The sequence below is a fragment of the Anolis carolinensis genome, chromosome 1 (assembly GCF_035594765.1).
Source record: "Anolis carolinensis isolate JA03-04 chromosome 1, rAnoCar3.1.pri, whole genome shotgun sequence".
NCBI classification, from domain to species: Eukaryota; Metazoa; Chordata; class Lepidosauria; order Squamata; family Dactyloidae; genus Anolis; species Anolis carolinensis.
The window spans coordinates 114,077,558-114,101,011 of NC_085841.1; the positions used below are offsets into that span (position 1 = coordinate 114,077,558).

The 23,454-nt window shown below is 40.7% G+C and overlaps 1 protein-coding gene across 6 annotated transcripts in view; it reads right to left on the bottom strand.

Annotated features, from left to right (window-relative positions):
* ankrd6 (ankyrin repeat domain 6) overlaps positions 1-23,454 on the bottom strand; it is a 133,005-nt gene that overhangs the window by 29,801 nt on the left and 79,750 nt on the right. For 3 of the 6 annotated variants that reach the window (XM_062980776.1, XM_062980784.1, XM_062980780.1), the window contains one exon: positions 18,810-19,071. Coding sequence is in view for 1 of the 6 variants with exons in the window: in XM_008119448.3 (XP_008117655.1) it covers positions 18,810-18,929 (120 nt within the window). In the remaining 5 variants the exon portion in view is untranslated. Of the gene's footprint in view, positions 1-18,809; positions 19,072-19,292; positions 19,674-23,454 lie in introns of those variants that run through there. The other 3 variants (XM_062980790.1, XM_062980770.1, XM_008119448.3) reach the window with 3 other exon arrangements.

Genomic DNA, 23,454 nt, shown 5'->3' on the forward strand with positions numbered 1-23,454 from the left:
ACCACAGACATATGTTCTGACACACATGTGAAGTCTCCTCTGCTCTTCCTTCTAGAGCAGGAATTGACAACTGTGAAGGAGATTAGGGCATTTCTCTGTAGAAAACTGCAACCTTGTACAAAAAACACACATTGCAATCTAAAAATAGCATTTTTGCCCCAAACTTTGGAATTCTCAAGAAAGAACCCCCACTTATTTCTCAGGAGAATTGTTTCCCTTTGAATGTGTGAATAACAGGCAAGAACCGCACAGAAATATTTGTTTTCTCTGCAGCAGAAATCATTCCGAGTACATTTGCAAGGATGAAATAGTCAAATATTAACATCCCTTCTTGGAAGAGATCACGACTCTGGGGGTAGCATAAGGAATTTCCATGATTACACCACAATGGCATCTTCATACAAGGACGGCTTCACCACTATGTCTATAGCATGAGCCACGAATGCATCTTCAGGTCTGCAGGGACTCTAATCAAGAGGAAAGGCTGCTTAGAGTTAAATGGCATAGCAGCCAAGGATCAGGGTGTACTTCAAGGTCTTATGCTCACTTAGAGATGGTTCCCTCCTCCAATAATGATGTTGTGATGAAAAAGAAAGAGAGAAAAAGGGATAATACAAACAAAAATATTCTTCAGGTCACCTCTTTCCCCTTAGCCTCCACAACCACACTGGGCAGGATTCCATCAAAGAGCAGAGCTCCCAGTCTAAAACTGTCATGTTAAGCCACTGGTTCTTGATCGTAACTCCAAATCCCATTAAGATCATGGATTCTGAGAGCTGAAATACAGAACACTTGGAGGCAGGGAACACCTGTGCTGACTTGAGACGGAGCACAACAGAAAGTGGCCATCATCTTCTATATCACAGTGGACTGATGATGCAGTCTGCGTGGAGCAGCCTTTAGAAACTCTTATGAAATTTCACGCAGTCCAAAATGTTGCTTTCATGCTGCTGACTGTGCCAGTGACAGGGCAAATATACCCCTTGCTGTTAGTTTCCAGGCACAATTCAAAGTGCCCATTATGACTTTAAAAGCCTCAAACATCTTGGATCCAGACTATCTTCAAGATTGTAACACCCTATGAGCCAGACTAAAATGTCAGATCTTTGGCTTACTCTCATTTCCACAACAGGCACATTTGGTGAGAATGTAGGACAGAGACTTCTCAATGGTTGCTCCTAAGCCATGGAATTCCTTCCACCGGGCTTGGCTTGGATTGGGGCTGTTGATTTCTTTGCCGAGTCGACACTTTTGACTCTGTTCCTCCTAAGCTTTAGTGGGGACTTTTGTTTTTGTTTTATTTTCATATTTTATTTTATTTTTATTTATTTTGTGGAGACTTCTCTTAATTTTCTCTCTGGCTCATGTTTATCACTGATAACTGAGCTTAGAAAAATATATTGATGAATCTCCACAATAACTGTAATTGGTTTTAAATGTTTTAATATTTGTTTGTGCTTGTGTGTTTCATGTGATTGTAAAGGCATTGAATGTTTGTCTATGTATGTAAATGCTGTAATCTGCTCTGAGTCCCCTAGGGGAGAAGGGCGGAATATGAATAAAGTGTATTATTATTATTTTATTATGACACAGCAAACAAGATAGCTATGCTGGATTTCATATCACAAAATCACAAGTCGAACACTTCCCAAGTGTCTAGGACTGTGTGATGTATTTTCGGATGATGCACGCAGATCCCAGCAGGGTGGCCTTTTGCAGTTGGCAGATCGTAACTTTGTCAATGTCTATTGTTTCCAAATGCCGGCTGAGATCTTTTGGCACGGCACCCAGTGTGCCCATCACCACCGGGACCACCTGCACTGGTTTCTGCCAGAGTTTTTGAAGTTCAATCTAGCGGCTGGGTTTTTCCTGTTGTTTTTCGTCAATGCGACTGTCACCTGGGATGGCAACATCAATGATCCAAACCTTTTTCTTTTCCACAACTGTGATGTCTGGTGTGTTGTGTTCCAGAACTTTGTCAGTCTGGATTCAGAAGTCCCACAGTATCTTTGCATGCTCATTTTCCAATACTTTTGCAGGTTTGTGATCCCACCAGTTCTTTGCTGCTGGAAGGTGGTACTTGAGGCATAAGTTCCAATGAATCATTTGGGCCACATAGTTGTGCCTCTGTTTGTAGTCTGTCTGTGCGATTTTCTTACAGCAGCTGAGGATATGATCAATGGTTTCGTCGGTTTCCTTGCAGAGTCTGCATTTTGGGTCATCAGCTGATTTTTCGATCTTGGCCTTAATTGCATTTGTTCTGATGGCTTGCTTCTGGGCTGCAAGGATCAGGCCTTCTGTCTCCTTCTTCAGGGTCCCACTCGTGAGCCATAGCCAGGTCTTCTCCTTATCAGCTTTTCCTTCAATTTTGTCAAGGAATTTTCCATGCAATGTTTTGTTGTGCCAGCTGTCAGCTCTAGTTTGTAGTGCGGTTTTCTTGTACTGGTTTTTTGTCTGCTGTGCTTTGAGGAGTTTCTGATTTTTGACTTCAATCAAAGCAGGTTCTTCACTTTGCTTTACATATTCTGCCAGGGCATGATGTTCTTCTTCTTTGACTGATTGTTTTATTTGTAAGAGGCCTCTGCCCCCTGATGATGATGATGATGATGATGATGATTATTATTATTATTATTATTATTATTATAAGCTGAGCTACCTTGCAACATTTGTTGTTAAACAAATAAACCTATACAACTCCCTGCATTTGTATTATAAAGGAGGGGGAGCATCATGACTAGTGGTAGCAGTAGCACAACTCATAGGGGTTGTAGGGAAGGGTCTGTGCTTTTTTCTACTGGTGTTATTTTTCCTTCTGCTTTGTCAGTGGGAGTAAAAAGATCAGCAAATACATTAAGTCTTCACAGTATTTATTGGTGCAGGCTGACAGCAAAATGGGAACATATTGCGGTGTGCTCACACTACTTATTGTTTGCCTCTCTGTCTCTTAATGTCCACGGTTAAATTTTAACTGAAGCTTTGAGTTCCAAGGAGGAAAACAAGTCAAATGAAGCTAGCCAAAATCGAATAACTTTCCATGCACACAGAACTATGTTAAATTACTCCAATACCAAAATAATGTTCAAAATGTTCAGTGTTATCCAAAGAAGGAATGGAATCAATAGCCCAGGATAAACAATTACATTTTGACTTAATAAACCAAGACATATTCCATTCTCTAGGAGAGAGTGAAAAGTTAAATTTACCTCTCCGTTGCACTGAAGACAGGATACTCTTGTGTAAATGTTTTCAAATAAGTCTAGAAATAAAGTCATGGTTTCAATTTGACTTACAAATCCTGGCTTGTTTGGAAAGCTTTAACCATACTTTCCAGAATGAACACAACATAAGTGGTGGTTGATGAAGGTGTCTTAGCTTGTCACACCCATGGAACTACATCTCAGTGAAATGCAATAGCTGTTTGAAATTAATAAACCATATCATCTGTCTCCAAAATGCTTTCTTAGGGGGTGTGGGGGAAATTTCTACCACATCTGGAGGCCCTCCAGGAGTCAAAAGCGTGCAAAATCTTTTCCACCACGGACAACCACCACGGACAACCAATAAAAGAAACAGACTGGTCAATATTTGAAGAGTACATAAGGAAAAGACGGACATACCCTGAAGAAGTTCCGTAAGAACAACCAGAAATACCCAAACCTAGCAATACAACATGTCTCTTCATGATGCAAACGACCTCCCCACACCCAAATTGACAGCCATCCTACAACACGGAAGAGCCAACACCACAAGGGGACCACTCTCTACCATCTAAAGACCCAACCGACCCTCCAGAACCTCTCTCTATCCCCCTCCCTCTCCCTCCCTCAAACTCACCCCCTTTGTTTTTCCCCCTTTTCCCTTTCTTCTTCCTCCCTTTTTTCTATAACCCCCCTCCCCTAGCCCCACCCCCTCCACCCTCCACCCTACCCCCTACTTCCCCCCCCATTTTTGAACCCTACGATTTTAAACCTGTATGTAAAAATACTTAATACAATTTTTTTTTAAAAAAGCGTGCAAAATCTTTTCTTCCAAAATTACCCCTAAATGTCCCTAAACATTTTCACTACATTTGAGAACCAGGAGAAGCCTTTCTTAACAGAATGTGACTTCTATTCCGTAGGATTAAAAAAGTATTACCATGACCCTGGAAAGCCTAAAAAGATAGCAAAAAATGTCACTTAGAGGGTGTTTGGGGCATTTTTTGTTTTGATTTACAAGATGGTAGCGATGTGGCCCTTGAACCTAATGCAGTTCCCCTCCACTAATGAGGAAATGGGTTCTCTTGAGACAACAACGGCAAGATCCTTCATTAGATAAATGAATAACAGGAATCTGGTACAAGCTTTTAAAAACATTTAATCTGCAATTTCATCAAAGTAACAACCTGCTCCCACCCTCAACCAGTGCCTTCCTTCAAATGGATAAGTCTAGTGATGCTAACAATAATAAGGGCTTTTACATGGTCGTACTCCTACTGTGCAATTTGTAGGTCAAAGAAAACCCACAAAACAACCTCGCAACCTCGCCTGTTTTTGAATGTCTGGCTTACAATTTTTAAGCACATGATAATGCTTGCAGATAAATATCATTTTAATCCCAAGGCAATCTTTTTGCATGTCTTTGGGCTGGCATTACCTATTTCATTTAATAATATGTTCCTGTTATTTGCATAATTTACGAGCTGTCTTCATGGATCCTTTTAATACCAAAAGCAGGGATGTAATGAAGTGAAAACAAATCAAGGGAAAATGTGAAATGATCTACGTGTGTGGGTAATGCCTTCAAGTTGTATGATAATAACTTGAGTTTTGCAGGGTATTCCTCAGCAAGGAATACGCAAGAGGTGGTTTTGCCAGTTCCTTCCTCTGAAATATAGCCTACAGCACCACATCCCAACTAGTAAAACAGAATGAATTATTTTGGAGACGGAACCTAATTATCTGATGAACTTAACTGTCTATTACTTAATTTTGACTGCCAATTACAAAAGGGCAACATTGGCTCACCATCCCAAGACCTAATAAAATAAATAATCATAAGAGAAAACAATCTTCTGAGTTTTCTTCCAGAATGCCTTAATATCTATAGAGCAGTGGTTCTCAAACATGTGGGTCCCCAGGTGTTTTGGCCTTCAGCTCCCAAAAATCCCAGCCAGTTTACCAGCTGCTAGGATTTCTGGGAGTTGAAGGCAAAAACATCTGGGGACCCACAGGTTGAGAACTACTGATTTAGAGTCTATTACCCCCAAAATTCTTAATGTGCTTGTTTTACAATTACCTTAGTTGCAACTCTCTCCACAGAATCCTCCCCCCCCCCCAAATAACATGCAATGTTTGAACTTACTACTGAACATGAAATCCTAAAAATGAGAAAACTACAGCTATGATTATAGCTGCCATTTTCTGATCCAATGAAATGTAGCTTTTCTAAAAGTTCTCATTAAAATGACAGCTAAACCAAACACCCAGAATACATTTCCTTTTATTCTTCCCTGGGGGAGAACCAGGTCTCCACATTACTTTCAAGTAACTGAGTGGTAAGTTCACACACACACACACACACACACAAAGATACACTCTACATACTGTGGATTGATAAATGATTCTAGGACATAAATGTCAGATTATGAATATAAATTCCGACAAGTTTGGGCCTTTGGTTTCTGACAGTCTTCAATGTTTAATTCTTAATTAACAGACGTGTCGCTCCACACGTTGTTCTTGAATCACAGAAACCATCTCCAAAGCCAAATGTGATGTATCTTTTGGTGCTATGTTGACTGCACATATATTATCCTTAAGAACCCAACTCACTTTCTGGTTAACCTGAATCCTCTTAACAATATCTACTAATATTAACTCACAAGCAGTGGAAGCAGCAAAGCAGGAAGCTTACTGTATTATGGTAGCCAATTATGATCCTTACAATCTTTTTACTTTATGTTTACGCAACCTCTCATTCCAAGTTAACTCCTATAGAAAGCAATACAGCTTCCTCCCATTCTGCACTGGCATCTGCTCATCTTCCTTCCCTCCTCCCATTTCTCTAGCATAAAAGATAAATAGCATATCTAATGCTTCAACAAAAAATGGATGGAAAAAAGGTAGAACCTGACCTATTGGCAGATTTTTTTGAATGATTTTTAGTAGATTAACAAAGATTTCTACATTCCAATAGTTTTAGCAATCTGTATGACTATGTATTTGTGGGCGGGTGGGCAATTTCCCAGATGGCTCCCACATACAGAGAGCCCTGTGACTCCCACTGACAATGGAGCTGGGCCAAACCTGGCACTCAGACCCAACCTGACCAACTTTGTATACTGGCAGGGTTGGGGGGGGGGGGCAGAATTCACCCACCATGTTGGGAGCTGTAGTTGACCCATAATCAAAGAGCGCTATCGACCCTACCAACCCTGCCAACAATAGTTTTGGACCAAATTTGGCATAAATGCCCAATGTGCTGAATACTGCCATTGATTTATTTTGGGGGGTGGGTGGGGTGGGGGAGGAATTAACCTACGATGTTGGGAATTGCAGTTCATCCACATCCTTATGCATTTTCTAATGGGATGATTCATTTAAACAAAAGCAAACAACAACTATTTCTTATAAATAGCATTACAAAAGACTTAACTCTTGCATCACTGGGTACCTAACATAGTACTATAGATAACTGAAGAAGATAATTCAGTTGAGTATTACTTATCTGAAATGCCTAGGCCCAGAAATGTTTAGGATTCTATTTTTTTGCCCGGGGGGGGGGGGGGGGGGGGGAGGGATTTTTAGAATACATGAATTTGAGAATACATACAAAATGAGATATCTCATAGATGGGACCCAAGTCTAAACACAACATTCATATAGAGATCACCTGAATGCAGTTTTATACATAACATTTTTAATAATGTTGTGCAAGAACCAAAGTTTGTGTACATGGAATCATCAAAAACCAAAGGTGTCTCTATCTCGGTCACTCATGTGGGCTATTTCAGATTTTATATTTTGGATTTCAGAATTCCAGCTAAAGGATGATCAAGCTGTATCTCTATCATGGCTACCCTTGTACTAATCACTCACATTTTAGCGTGATGTTTCCCAACTGCAAAATATGTATATTAATTTATATTAATTGTACAACTCAACTAGCCACTTTGGAAAGGTTTTTGAAGTAACTGAGATCTAGATGTGTATTTGTATGCAGGCAGTCCCCAAGTTATGAACAAGATAGTTTCTGTAGGTTTGTTCTTAAGTGAATTTGTATGTAAGTCTGAACGGGTACCTTTTTAAAAAGTCTACCTCCAATTGTGTACGTATGCGGTACATATGTGTATGTAACCGTTAACTGGAACTCAAGGAACTGAAACTCTCAAGTGATCTTCTGGAGCAGGCCTGGGCAAACTTTGGTCCTCCAGGTGTTTTGGACTTCAATTGGTAGGCCGTTAGAAACTGTGGGAGTTGAAGTCCAAAACATCTGGAGGGCCAAAGTTTGTCCAGGCCTATTCTAGAGCCAGCAGGCTTCTGTCAGGCTCCTTCAAGCTACAGTAGTGTTTCTCAAACTCTGCTCTTCCAGGTATTTTGCACTTCGGCTCCCAGAAATCTCAGCTATCTTACCAGCTGTTAGGAATTGTGGGAGCAGGAGTCCAAAACATCTGGAGGAGCACAGTTTGAGAAACTCTGCGCTAAATGAGCATGTTGCACTCCAGGAGCTGCTGAGCTATAGATTCCATTATTCTCAGTTCTCTCTCTCTCTCTCTCTCTCTCTCTCTCGTAAATATGTCGGGTAGAAATTATAGGCATTTCAGTCCAACAAGATCTAGAGGACCTTCTTTTTCCCAGCTCTACTTTAAATATTCAAAGGAATCTCCCTTGGTTGTCAAAGATGAGATGGACAGCTGAGGGTGGGCGTTGGACCATGTATGCTGTTTAATCAAGGGGGTGATGGCTGACAGCCAAAGGGTGGGAAGATGCCAGCAATCTTGAATCAAAGTGAAGTTGACCGAAAAGAGGAAGCACATACGCAGCATGGTGCTGTCTGCCTGTGGGGCTGCACAAGACATTAATATGCTAGCTTATACCAAGAGACCAGGGAGATATCTTGACTGGTTGACAGGTAAAGATTTTCAACAAACGGATGGTTGGGAAGCGGGTGGCTTCACAGGCAGAAATGAAAGAGGGATAGAGAAAAATCAGTGGGATGATTTAATGCACTCCAACAAAAGATATTACAAATAGAGAAGAGCCAAGTTATTATATAGTTCATAGAATAAGTAAAGAGTAAAACAGGGCAAAGTTCCAAAGCCCTAAGGGTACATTTTTACATCTTGGGTTTTCACTTCCACTTTGTCTCTTTCTCCATTAGGTGAGCATTCATCTTTACATATGCTTATCCCATTATACTCACAGACCAAGTAGAACTACTTTGTTGCACCTCGCTGGCATATATAAATAGAAGAACAAGGAATCACAGAGCTATTTCACCATTATCTCTGCAAATTCAATCAAGGACACACACATAAATATATATGAATCCCTTGACCAAGAGCCACAGACAACACACACATTGTTCTCATTATTATTCTGATGGCCCTTTCAGCTACAGAACACCTTATGGCTTCCTGCTTCTGTTTTTCGCTGTCAATGTCCTTCCCCAAATTGGTATGTGTTTCTTGTTACCCATCCCCAATAACACTTCTTCGCCATCCTTTAAAAAGAGGGGAAAACATGCAAATCATTAAACATTCGTGGAAAACATTTCCTTCCTGTACAAATAGCCTGGTTAACAATAGATCACTAAGGACTATCAGGGTTCTGATTATCACCAGAAAGCTTTTTGAGCTCCTTCCAAACTCTGCCTCCAGGTTATTTGATACTAACTGAATTGTGGTTATGCAAAATGGATCATGGATCTGTAAAGCCTGATCCCACAAGCAGATACTGAAAACTTATGAGTCTGGCTTAACATGAAAAGTGCAAGCAACTGAAAGCCATAGCAGTCAATTCAGGTAGATAATTGTGCACATGTTCAAGCTGTATGACACCACTGGTCAGCTGTGGTTCTTTAGATGTTGTTAGATGGTAGTCCACACCAACCCTAGTCAGTGTATTTAATGGTGAGGGATTCTGGGAGCTACAGTACAAGAAAATCTGGAGAACCATCGTTCCCTACTTTGCTGTTCAGGAAATGATAAACACAGCAAATCAGCGTCCCATAAAAACTTGTGTGAATTGGTTCTTAGAAGTGGCCTACATGTTAAACTTTTCACTGGACTCGGTAAAAGTACTTTTTAAATGAAGCTCCCAGAATTCCCCAGGCAGAGGACCACTGATTTGGTCCAAGTTCTCCTTACCATACCATAACAGAATTGCTATCATGTGACAGCATGCTGAAAACCACACATTAGCTGTACTATCTGTAAACATATTTGGTTTCCTCATGGCACCAACATCTGCTCTGTCATTATTGGCATGCAAATGACTTATGTAATGGTACAGAAATATGTATAAGCCAGTCATGTATATACATTAGAAACAGTATGAGTTTTCAAGAACTTCATGTTGGGGTAGGGCATAAAAGAGCCACCGTGTAGAGCAGGGGTCCCCCAAACTAAGGCCCGGGGGCCGGATGCGGCCCATCGAAGCCATTTATCCCACCCCCATGGCACAAGGGCAGAAGGGGGTTAGACTAAATGACCCAAGGGGTCTCTTCTTCTCTTACAACCATTATTATTATTATTATTATTATTATTATTATTATTATTATTATTATTATTATATTTTATGACACAGCAAACAAAATAGATATGCTGGATTTCGTATCACAAAATCACATTATTATTATTATTATTATTATTATTATTATTATTATTATTATTAACATTGAGGCTGGATGGCCATCTGTCAGGTGCTTTGCTAGTGCTTTTGATGCACAAAGGCAGAAGGGGATTGGACTCAATGGCCCAAAGGGTCTCTTCCAACCCTCTTTTTATTATTATTATTATTATTATTATTATTATTATTATTATTATTATTATTATTAACATTGAGGCTGGGTGGCCATCTGTCAGGGGTGCTTTGCTTGTGCTTTCGGTGCACAAAGGCAGAAGGGGATTGGACTCAGTGGCCCAAAGGGTCTCTTCCAACCCTTTTTTTATTGTTGTTGTTGTTGTTGTTGTTGTTGTTATTTTATTGTATGACACAGCAAACAAGATAGATATGCTGGAATAATAATAATAATAATAATAATAATAATAATAATTATTATTATTATTATTATTATTATTATTATTTCTCGGTGGCCAACTATAGTCCGGCCCTCCAACAGTCCGAAGGATCGTGAACCAGCCCCCTGTTTAAAAAGTTTGGGGACCCTTGGTGTAGAGAATAGCTGTGAGAGACTTCGTGTGGCAAATGTAATGTGCAGACAAGCCCAAAGTCAGGAACAATTCCAGCAGTGATGGGGTTCAACACAAGTTGAGGTATACGTTTGGACCTGTAGGCATTTTTAAAAAAAAAAATTAAAATATTTGCCAGTTTGTGCGTACTTGCATTATCTTTTTATCTGAGCATTCATACCAGATTTCAACCTGGCTGTATTTTATTGGCCTCCAGTCAAAGAAGGCAGAAACTTTTATTCAATGCTGGCAAGCTGGGACAACTACATCATTAGCCAATGAAAGACCACATGACTTGAATTAGTTTGCTGCTGCCGTTCACAATAATTCCAAATTGTTCTTTTATTCCAGTCTACCTTTTCCATAATTAGACTATCAATTTTAAATGGACAGATGCAATCAAGGAAATCACGGTCCTGAGTCTGCAAATACTGAACAGGAGTGATGATGGCAGAGTGACCTGGAGGTCTCTCGAGTCATCAAGATGGGAAGTTGACTTGACAGCAATTAACAAGTACACTACTTCATATATACTACATTGTGAATAAAAATAACTTGAAAATTCAAAATACTGAACTGGATTGTATGTAGCCCCATAGTGGCACAGCGGATTAAACCGCTGAGCTGCTGAACTTTCTGACCAAAAGGTCAACGACTCGAATTAAGGGAGCAGGGTGAGCTTCTGCTGTTAGCCCCAGCTTCTGCCAACCAAGCAGTTCAAAAACATGCAAATGTGAGTAGATCAGTAGGTACCACTTCAGCGGAAAGGTAAAGGTGCTCCATGTAGTCATGACAGCTACATGACCTTGGAGGCGTCTACGGGCAATGCTGGCTCTTCGGCTTAGAAATGGAGATGAACAACAACCTCCAGAGTCGGACATGATTAGACTTAATGTCAGGGGAAAACCTTTACTAACAATGCAGACTTTGCTTTCCAGTTCTTCCATCTGCATTACTCTTCAACAATGCAGTGTCACTACAAATGATGGAACATCTTGCAATGCAAGGATTCCCTTTCTGGAACGACTTGCAACCCCTGTATGATTATTCTGCATTGAAAGAACCCAATGTGTCCTACAGGAGAACTTTTGCTTTTGCAACAGTACTTTGTCAATTTGTCCTCTTCCTTACAGACGCCCACATATCCAAAATCCTCTTCTGGAAATTTTATCAGCTGCTCCAGAACAGACTCGGGCCATTTGCTGCAAGCTGGTGATGGAATACACTACTAACTCCTAGATGAATGGATACAATCCCATTAGATTGTAACACAGATGCTTCCAGCTAATATTGAGTTCTTCAGCTTGTCTTTGCAAATATCTCAGGGCCATCAAACTCTGAATTACTCCAGCCCAACTTGAACAATCACGAAGTGTATGTCATGAAGATTTCACCCTGGCATCAAACTCAAAGTAACAGGCACCAACTCCCCCCCCCCCCCCCCCAAAAAAAAAGAAATCTCTTTTGAAACATCAAAAGATTAAGATGTGAATGTAAACCACATGAGAAGCAAATGGTAATACACTCAAGGAGACAAGTCTGGGTGTGAACAGCAATCAGAAGAAAACGCCCATTGTTCTGTGCTCACTTTTTCAGATACTGCAAAAATGCACATTGTATAATTATAACTATTAAAAGTTATCCTACCTTGGATGCCATGAACGAAGAGAATAAAATATATCCATGTGTACACCTAAAGGATTTTCTAGATCTGTGAAGAGATTCAGACCATAAATCCCACAGGCTAGAGATCTGTCCAATCTGTTCTTTATAAAGAATCATTTACTTCAGGGGTGAGCTACATTTTTCACTCCCAGCACTCAAACTACAAATGCCTTCGTGGAAATCAGGAATAGATATGTGAGTTAAAAGAACTTCAAGTTCACTTCTGCTAGTAAAAGCAAAATCACAGTCAACACCCCTGATCAACTAGTTTCTTATTTCTAAGAGGCTATTTCTTCTGAAAACTACTAATTTCACCAGAGTCATGGTTTTCTAGCATAAAGCAAAGTATGGCTTTAGTCTACACCAATACCATACAACTGAATAACATTTCTTCCTCTACAACAATCCTTTCATTGCCCCAAATTCACCTTGCTTGGGAAAATGGTTTAGCTATCAAAAGGGATTGGGTTGGGTCTGCAGAATTTGGAAAAAAGGAAGTCTACAGATAAGGATAAATGTAGTCTAATCAAACTGAAAAACACAGAAGGTTGTTTTGGCTTGGTAACTGCTCTAAAAATAAACCAATCCTGTGCTAATACATAGATAGGGCTTCCTTCAAGTGCCCTATTCACTGCAACCCCTTTACACTGCAAGTCATTCACTCATATGATCCTCTCTTTATTTTATGAGACTGGGACAGAAGTTGTTCCTTCAAATCTAAGAGTCATATGCAACCAAGCTGATATGACAATTTAGAAGAATACCATATATACAGGTAAATAACGACCACATATACATTTCAAAGGAATCAAAATGGTGTGCCCTCCTCCTTTGGAAGACACACCTTCTTGGAGGATGCACCTTCAAGGAATCTAAAACAGATGTCTGAAATTTAAGCCACAAAAAAAATTATTGGTTTCTTTCATTACAATCCTTTGGCTGGATCATATTTTTTTTCCAAAGGTGCTTGCATCCTACAAATGCAATAAAGAAAAAAATGGCATAGAGTCAGATGCATTTCATGAGCTCAGGATTCTTCAGCTGCTACAAGGTGGAAGAATACATTGAAGTTCATTATTTAGCTATTCCTGGATAGGTAGAATTCTTCCTGAGGGGAAATGATTCAGAGTAGCAGAAATATACTGACAGAATATGAAAGCTGTGTGCTTTCAAGTGGAAACAGGAGAATGGGAATATCCGTGGTTACTGGAGATCTCCAGAGTGATGAGAATATTCTTCAAAAACAAAAATATTCTCAGCATAGTTCTTCCCAAAATTATTCACTGCCTTTTGAAAGTTGAATACATCGCATTCAACGTTTAGATCATTCTTGAATGTTACAGAGCTTTCTTGAGCATCCCAGGTGCTTTGGAATCCTTATACCTTCCAAATGTCATCAAACCTAAGCCACTAATGTAAAATATCCCCTTTCACTCCATCGCTCGCATCCTGCAGCCCATTTTCTACCACAGCTGCTCCTCTCCATATTCCTGCTGTTGCTGCTACCTTCATCTGTCCTCCTCTCTAACTACTGTGCTTAATTCACATTCCTAGATCTATCTATATACTGGATAAGAAAGAGAAGGAAGCAAAATTGCCAGGAAAGCCATAGACCTCAATGACTAGGATTGCTGACAATCCCAGCACTCTTGAGGATGGCAGGATTAGAACTGAGCAACTCCTCCAAAAAGAAAGATTTAAATGTTGATTGACCCTATCTCTGAGAAGGAATATGGAAACAATCCAATCCAGAAAGGCATCCCATTGGAAAAAAACAAGCTCTCATGTATCCTGTGACTGAAGACTTTATCACACCTTGTTACATCATTCTAATAGAAAACATACCATTACTGGAACAATCTCTTTCACATTTCACAGTGCTGGCACTTTAGTGATCCAAATTACCACAATCAGTCTTCCACACAGCCTTGCTTCCTATCCTTGTTTGCCCTGCCCAGCACTGAATTTTTTCTTCTATTTTGTAGCAACTGCATAGTTGTGGCATTTTCATGAGACCTTCATTTGTTTTACAATGCCGGGACTGCAGCAGAACAAAAAAAAATTGTACAAAGAAGAGTGGAAAGTATTGTCCAACAGTGATATTGGAGTCACTGACAGGTTTTCCCCATCACTGAAAGAAGATGATCCAATCACAATCCAGCGCAATGCGACTATGGGAGAGCCAAGACATCGTGCAGTAAGTCCTATCAAAGGGCACTTTTTATCATACCTTAATTGTACTTTACCACCCTCAAGTGATAACATCTCAAGTTTCCTCAACACAAACTGGCTACTTACAACCATATTACTGTAGGTAAGTATTAGTCCTTTTTAAGCACCAGTGCACCAGAAGACATCGGTACCCCATAAATGACAATGTTCTTTAAAGTCAGAAAACATGTGCAAGAAAACATCCACATGTTTCCTCAGAGAGGCTCTGTGGTTTTGTAAACCAGAAAGTAATTTAAGAGTGCAACTCCAATGAACAAAGATCCGCATTGGTGAATATTAAGCTAGAACAAAATAAAATACAAAAATTAAATAACAAAGACCTACTGTGTTAGCTTTTATTCCAGGTTGTTATTGTTATTTTATATTTGCCATGTGAATTATGGCCTACACTCTGGGTATCACAATATCAGCTGGCCACCTGTCTACCAAAATAAATAAACAAGGTATTGTTGTAAAGTGATTTCCTTCACCCTTTCCCATCACAGAGCACAATCAAGCTTTTTTTCTTTAAAAAAATCATGTTTCAATTTTAACTAAAACATTTTATAAAGCATCTGTAATTGAGACAGTCAGATAAAATCTTATTTCATTACCTCTCACCTCTTCTGCATGGCTGATAGCAACTTATTCTTATTACCAAAATCTCTTTTAGTCAGAGACCCTCCCTTTTCAAACAGATTACTGATATGCAAGTGCAAATAAAAATTGTGTTGGTTTTATGGGGAAACGTAGGTTTTAGCCCTGTGGAAACACTTTGATGGCAGAAGGCCAAAGGAAAGTAAAATAACAGCACAACAGTATAGTCAGACCTCTTGTATCTATGGATTCAACCATTCATGGCTTGAAAATATATCCCCAACCCAAAAAATCCCAAAAGCAAAATTTGATTTTCCCCATTTTATATAAGGGAAACTATTTTGTTATGGCATTGTATATAATGGGACTTCAGCAACCATGGATTTTGGTATCCACAAGAGAGTCCTGATATGAAAGGCCAACTATATAAGTCAGTGGTTCTCACCCTGTGGGTCCCTGGGTGTTTTTGCCTACAACTCCCAGAAATCCCAGCCAGTTTACCAGCTGTTAGGATTTCTGGGAGTTGCAGGCCAAAAACATCTGGGGTCCCACAGGTTGAGAACCACTGGTATAGGTAATGGGGACACTAAGAGTGCTTTCTCCAAAAACCATTATGTGGAATACCAGTATACTGTCATGGCAGATATCAACAAGCTGTGGAAAGACCCAACTTATGAGCAGAATCAATACAGAAGTAATAACTATCCAATTTCAGAAGCACCGGGTACCATAAGAAGAAGAAGGCTTTATTTATATTCTGCCCTATCTCCTCGAGGGGACTCAGGACTGATACTATGAAGCATTATTTGTCAGTCCTTTTGGCAAGTGGGTCCAAAAAAATTGGGTATTGCCATTCAAAAGTAGTTCTATAAAATGTGTTGTCGAAGGCTTTCATGGCCAGGATCACAGGGTTGTTGTGTGTCTTTCGGGCTGTGTGGCCATGTTCCAGAAGCATTCTCTCCTGACGTTTCGCCCACATCTATGGCAGGCATACCTCACAACCTCTGAGGATGCCTGCCATAGATGTGGGCGAAACGTCAGGAGAGAATGCTTCTGGAACATGGCCACACAGCCCGAAAGACACACAACAACCCAGTTCTATAAAATGTATACAAATCTCCCAGTGTCTTGTTATGATTTTTCCTTCCTCTGGTCCCCTGGTCTTGGTAAAAAACAACAACAACCCAGCAACACAGTGTGCCATAGTGAAGCCCATGAGTCCTCCAGCTCCTAAAAAGGAAGGCCACAACAACCCCTCAATACAATGTATGGCACACAGGAAAAAAAAAAAACACTTCAACTGAGCCCTAATGCGAATAGGTTGGCAGTGCCCTTGCTTTGAACGGTTTTGGCAGCGCCATTGCTTTGAATGGTTTTGGTAGAATCTTACCTGGAATTTCACTTTAGCTCTTCCCCATTGGATTTCTGCACATGCACTGAAATGTGAAATCTTTTGGTTTGAGAATTGAACCACGATTGTGGAGACAAGGGTTTGATTCCTTGCTACGCTATGGAAACACACTGGGTGACACACATAGGCAAGTCACATACTCTCAGCCCCAGAAAACCCCACCCACAATAGGATCACTTTACATTTGCCATAAGTCAGAAAGGTTTCTCACATGACAAACTGCTTCATCCCACTAGAGCATGAATCTACTTTAAATCCAGTTGCTGCCTCCTGCCGAATTCTGGGGTTTGTAGTTTAGTGTGGCCAAGGACTTCTCTGGTTGAGCAGTTTAAAGGCTGATCTATAAGCCTCCGAATTCTGCAGGAGGCAGCAACCAGATTTAAAGTGGATCCATGCTCTAGTGTAGTGGTTCCCAACCTTAGGGCTTCCAGGTGTTTTGAACTTCAACTTCCAGAAATCACAACTGCTAGGAAGTGTGGGAGCTGAAGTCCAAAACACCTGGAGGCCCAAAGGTTGGGAACCTCTGCTCTAGTGTGGTGAAGTCCTATTGAAGCAAACTGAGCTTTACTACAAGCCACAGCTTGGAATTCTCTCCCCCCCCCCCCCCCCTTGTTTCCAGAATTCACCCAACCAGCCAAGGTTGTGGTGCCATGAGGATTTCAGGGGGATGAGGGACAAACTTTGTAATGTGCTCTCACCTAGGTGCTACAGCTCCCACACACTTAAGAAAATGCTGAACGAAGTAGAGCTCAGGTTGATTGGAAGGAATCAAGTAGGAAAAGGGAAATGAGAAGGGAATAATGCTTTTTTTCACTTATGTGCTATCCTAGCAGAAACCACTTGTTCCTAGAGTTAAAGTTAAATGAGCAATTTTAAAAGTACCACCAGATCTCCTTTATAAAAAGGCACTAAAAAAAAACAAAGTGTTTATGAGGTACTCACTGCTTTACAACCTAGAACATAAGGATCTTAGGGATAGTTTGCTCTGAGCACATTGTATGTGCAACTTGGCTTCTCTCTTCCAGCATTCCTAGCATTTCTTGACCTCAATGTTGTCTAGATTGCGACAGAAAAGACTGCTGTTAAAGACTAGCGACTGCCACCTATTTTCATTCCTCTCATGTTGGAGGAATAGCAACAGCAACAGCAGTGTGTGTAATGTTGTGTTAAAATCGCTGTCTCCTGGCAGAATGGAAACAAAGCAGCGACACACCAGGGAAACATAAAATACAAAGTTTTCCTCCCTCAGGATGGAGAGAGTAATATTTTGTGTGTGTGTTTGGTTTTAAAACATTGAAAGAAGTTATTAAACAATGTTTTTTCTATCAAGGCTTGAGCGGAATTTGACCAAGCCAAATCTTTGCATGCTTGTTTGTCCCCTTGCCCCACACACATTTTAAAATGTTGACTCTGAAGGACTATCAGAATCAAACAGTACATATTAGAGCATTACAATCAAGCAGTACATATCAGACTATTTTACCAGTCATTAGAGCAATGGTTCTCAACCTGGGGCCCCCAGATGTTTTGGGCCTTCAACTCTAAGAAATCCTAACAGCTGGTAAACTTGCTGGGATTTCTGGGAGTTGTAGGCCAAAAACATGAGGGGAACTCCCACTTGAGAAGCACTCCAGTAGAGGAATATGTGGCTATTCAAAAATTATTGTACTGAAACTCCCATCATGCTAAATAACACTAACAGCAATGAGAAAGGATTCAACATTACCTGGGGTGCATCTACACTGTAGGATGAATGCAGTTTGGCCCCAGTTTAACTGCCACGCGATGGAATCATGCGAGTTGTAATTTGGTGAGGCATGAGCACTCTGGCAGAGAAGGCTAAAGACCTTGAAAAACTATAACTCTTAAGATTCCATAGCATTGAACCATAACTGCAAGTAGGCATGGGCCAACTTCAGACCTCCAGATGTTTTGGGCTTCATCTTCCACAATTCCTAACAGCCTACCGGCTGTTAGCAATTGTGGGAGTTGAAATCCAAAACACCTGGAGGGTTGAAGTTTGCCCATGCCTGTGTTAAAGTGATATCAAAATGCATTAATTCTACAGTGCAGATGCACCCCTGGAGGGCCATATATGCTGCAGCCCTGTCCTAGAGGAATCAGATTTTTATTTATACTCCTATTCCCAAACAAATATTATCTCCATCTGAAATAACATTCCTCAATTATAGACAGGAATGGGGGGGAGGGGGGTTCTATTATCATTCTGTGAACTGTTTACAGCAATCCCTTTTGCCACATTTTGTAAAAAGCAATGTGCAGCCTAACAGCCTCACTCTTCCAAGCCTTGCTGGCAGAAGCTATTTGCGTCTTCCCCCCTGGGGTGAAGAAAAACAGCAAGAAAACGGAAGAAAATTATTACATATCTAAACGTTACTCCCCTGAGGAAGAAAAAGAACAATAACTGCCATTTCCAGGAGCAATTACATCTCCAGAGCCAGAAGGAAATTCATCAGTTGGGGAATGAGGTTAGTTCTTGGGGAATTTGCGAGGAGTTTTTCCTCTGGTTACCTTGGTAACGGCTACCTTGGCACCCTTGTTGATCAGCTGCACAACATTATCCACTTGCCCTTTGTACGCGGCTATGAGAAGGCGTTCTGAAAGCACGGCGACCACATCCTGCTGGCTCATGAATTAGGAGAGAATGGGGTAAGCGGTGGACCGGCTCCTTCAGCCCCAAACAAAGAGCGTCACATTGGTCCGGCTGCGGTGCGCAGGGGGGCTCCAGTTTGGTGGCGGAAGGTGGGATCCGTTGCTATGCCATCTTCCGCACCTATGGATCGGAGCAGGGTAAGGGGCGAAAGGAGGGGGGAGAGAGAAAGGAGAAAAAGGAAAACATCAGCCGCATCTAGGAAACCAAAACAAGAAGACATCCTAAACATCCTCAGAAATTGTGAGGAAGGAGTGGCAACAGACACTGGAGGATTGCAAAGCTAGCATCACCAGATCCCTACACGCAACATAAAGGATATACTTTTTCTAAATGCTACCCACATGTTTCCAGAAGGGTAACTATCATAATGCAGCAGGCAAATGGTACTACATTTCTAACTCCACAGCACAGCGAATGTGTGAAACGATGAGCGGAGACACTGTGCTGTTCAGAGACCGCCCGTCTTCTTTCCTCCGGTGGCTCCAAGATGCTCACTTGTGAGCTGGCTCCCCCTTCACAGCCTTTCCAGCAATAGATAGAAGCATTGTGCCTCCTCCTCCCTTATTGCTGTCCTCCCCCTCTAAAAGTACAGCCTCCAAACCCAAGCAGGTATCCATCAATTATCCGCGTCTCAGTTCCTTCCACCTGTAGCCTCACAACTGCTCAACCATATCATGAAACTGACTTGGTTTGCGCACTCAGGCACCAGATCCCTTCATTGTCAAGATTAATCTCCCCCTCCTCCACCAACTGAAAAAGTAAACAGTGAAGCCATGGAAGAACATCTAATTAGAAAAACAAACCAAGTTAAATTAATTAGTCTGCCTGCTCATGTATGCCAACGGTTGTCATTTTGCCATCCTTACACCAGGAACAGTGTACGACAACCTAATCCAGTCTCATTCAGTTGACAAAACAAAAACAAAACCTTTAGTTGTTTGGGAGATGAGATTCAAGCTCAGGCTGCTAATATAGGCGAGGATAGCAAAATGGGTTGTATAATTTCAGAACACACATTTGTTTTTTAAAATCCTATAAGTAGAAACCACATGCAAAGCCTACATGGGCTGGGACAGAAGTGTTCCCCGATGCTACAGTTTTTCGCTTTACAAGCACATGCAGAGACTAGTTTTATATGTAGAAGCTGTAAAAGAAAGTGTACACACAATTCTTACAGTCCATTCTGCTACCTTCCTGTGCCGCAACTGAGGGACCAGGCCTTATTACAGGTGAGCAGGCAAGCATCTACTTACATGTTTGCTATACAGAGATTTATCTGCCCCTTCAGACTTGAATCTGGACTCCAATACAAACTTCACTTGCTTATTACATATTTTCCAGCAATTCCATTTGCCCTTGAAAGATATTGATTTGACCTTTCTGTGAAGGTGTTATTATGACAGAAATGACATTAACACAAAGTTCTGTCTCATATGTATGAAAATCAAGTTTTCCCTTAAGTCTTTATGGATTGCTAATCATTATGGCCTTATGTCTGACTCTTAAAAAACCTCCTCAATTACAGTTTCTCCATGATTTGTATCCTGAAACGCCAGAAGATCTCTTTAATGCCTGTCTTCTGTTTGCATACTATTTTGATGATAATTTATACATCACTTGATGTGGGAAAGTCTTGGATGACACCCACTTACTTGACCCATTTCAAACCAGCCTCAGAGCAGGATATGGAATTAAGACTATTATGGTCACCTTAATGGATGATCTCTGTCTCTGACATGGGGAGTGTTTCTCTGTTGGTGCTTTTCTCAGCGGCTTTTAAGACCACCGACCATGGTATCCTTTTGGAATGACTAAGGGGTTAGGAAAAGGAGGCACTGTGTTGCAGTGGTTCCAGTCATACTTCTCAGGCAGATTCCAGATGGTGGTGTTTGGAGACAGCTGCTCCTCAAAAAAGGAGCTGATATGCAGCATCCTACAAATATTGTGGCTATCAGTATTCTGATGGCCCCCAAATATATTTCTCCATGCCGTCAAAAACAGCCTCAGCATGCCTCCTCTGAACAAATGCCTGGAGGAGGTAAATGGCTGAATGACGAAAAACAAATTGAAACTGAATCCAGACAAGGCAGATGTGCTTGCCATTAAAAGTCCTAATCTAAGGATGGAGTTCTGGATGGGGTTACACTCCCCCTGGAAGACTGTGTCCGCAGCTTTGGAGTGCTCCATCTCTCCAAATGTCAACTCAGGTAGATGCGATGGTTAGGAGTGCTTACTACCATCTTAAGCTACACTCCAGTTGTGCCCCTTCCCAGATTTGGAGGGCCTAAAGAGTAATCTCAAGGTTGGACTTTTGCAATGTGCTTTACATTGGGCTGTCTCTGTACCAAGGTCAAAAACTTCAGTTGATTCAAAATATGGCTGCCAGATTGGTTACAGGAATATCCAGGAGTGAGTTTATTACACCCATACTAAAGTCACTCCACTGGCTGCCAAATAATTTCTGGGCAAACCACAAAATGTTATTTTTGACCTTTAAAGCCCTACATAGTTTTGGTCAAGGTTACCTACAGGCTCACCTTATCCCGTACAATCCACCTGAAATACTTAAGTTGCCTGGGGGTTGGCTACTCCAGCCTGCCAGAACTCAACTGGCGACCGTCACCCAGAGGACTTTGTCATTGGTGGCCCCACGATTGTGGAATGACCTGCCGAAACAGACTCGACAGCTAAATCAGCTGTCAGAATTTAAGACACAACTGAAGACCTATGTCTTCCAGCAGGCCTACCCAGTCATTTTTAAGTTGTGAATTTTAATCTGCATTTTATCAGTGGATTTTAATTTTAACTGTGTGTATCTTTTTGTATGTCTTTTAATAGTGTTTCATCTTTTATTTTAATGATGTGGTATCCCGTTGTTGTTGTTGTTATAATATTTTCTCTCTCAGAATCATTCAATTGAAAACAACTAAGATTAGTAATAAGAAACAATAATTGAGCTTCAATATTGTTTGTTTCCAAATCTGTGTTCACAAGAGTGTATCTTTAATTCCCAATCTTTTTATCTTTAAATCTACCTGAATTTGTGCCCGGTGTGGTCTTTGATGCCAGATAACACCCTGGACATCAGAACATCCTTATTGGACAACAAAACACAGCCCTGGAGTCCAGGGTTCAAATCCCCACTCAGCCATGAGAAGCTATTTGGTGACCTTAGGCAAGTTACAATCTCTCATCCTCAGAAGGGCCAGTACAACCACCCGCTGAACAAATCTTGCTAAAAACCTCAGAGTCACCAAAAGTCAGAAATGGCTTGAAGGCATGCAACAGTAGCAGCAAAATTAATTTTAGATTCGATCTTTCTTTTTCTGAGCTGCTTAAGACAGCTAACCACAATAACCAGTTTAAGAAACACAAGTCGTCATAGAAAAAAACCCATAATAAAAGCATATAAAATAATACATTGCTAAAGGTGTCAGACTCTACCTGAATTTATAAGTTAAGGAGGGTCAGACCTAGTTAGCATGTGGAGTGAAGACCACCAACTAATGCCAGATGCTGTAGGCTATTTCAGAGGAAGAAAATGAGAAAACCACCTCTGGGCATTCCTTGTCTCAGAAAACACTATGAAATTAATGTGGTCTCCATGGGTTGACAGGCAATTTGAAGACACACACACAAAGACATTCAAACAACTGAGACACCAAATGCCTATCAACAAAACCAAATTTCAGCAAAGAGGAACAGAAAGTACCATGTTCTGGGTGATGCAGTAGCAGCAAAACAAGAGGAGGAAAACCAATCCTTACAAGCCTTTTCATGATGTATTAACACAGAGCTGACTTTAATACAAGGAATACCTCTCCAGCACAACACAGCTGCTTGGAAAAAAAAATCCCATGCTCATCCCTAGCATTTCTGGATAAGCTTGGAAAGTCAACTCTCTGAAAGGTTGGAGAGTCACTGCCAATCTGTGGAAACAATATTAAGATGAATGGCCAATTGTCATTTTCAATATATGCCAGCTTCCTTCAATCTCCTAATGTGCAGGATCTATCTCTCTTTCTTTCTCTTTCTTTCTCTGTGAATGTGCATGTGAGAAAAGAAAGAAAGAGAGAGAGAGAGGGAGGGAGGGAGGGATGTTTGGCCAAAATATTTTCATATTTTTAAAAAAATTAAATATCACCTGTGCATCACTTACAAAAATGGACAACTTATTTTGCCATGGGAAACAGAAGCTTTGACTTGAATAAGGAGCTGTCCAAATTCACAGGCAAAGAAATGAGGAACCCAGACTCTCCACATATTCCCTTTATTCTGTCCCAGAATTTAGACACCAGGAGACTATACCAGGGCTTCTTTAACTTTTTCCATTCACAGCCATTATTGGCCAAGAAATTTTTACGTGGATTCAGATATTTAGATATATAAAATGGATATAAAAACCACACATTTAATTAAAATAAATCAGCATTTGAAAGGCTTGCCTAACAGGCTGATTTTCCTTTTTATGAAGTACAGTTAAACAATTTTCAGCAGAGTCTA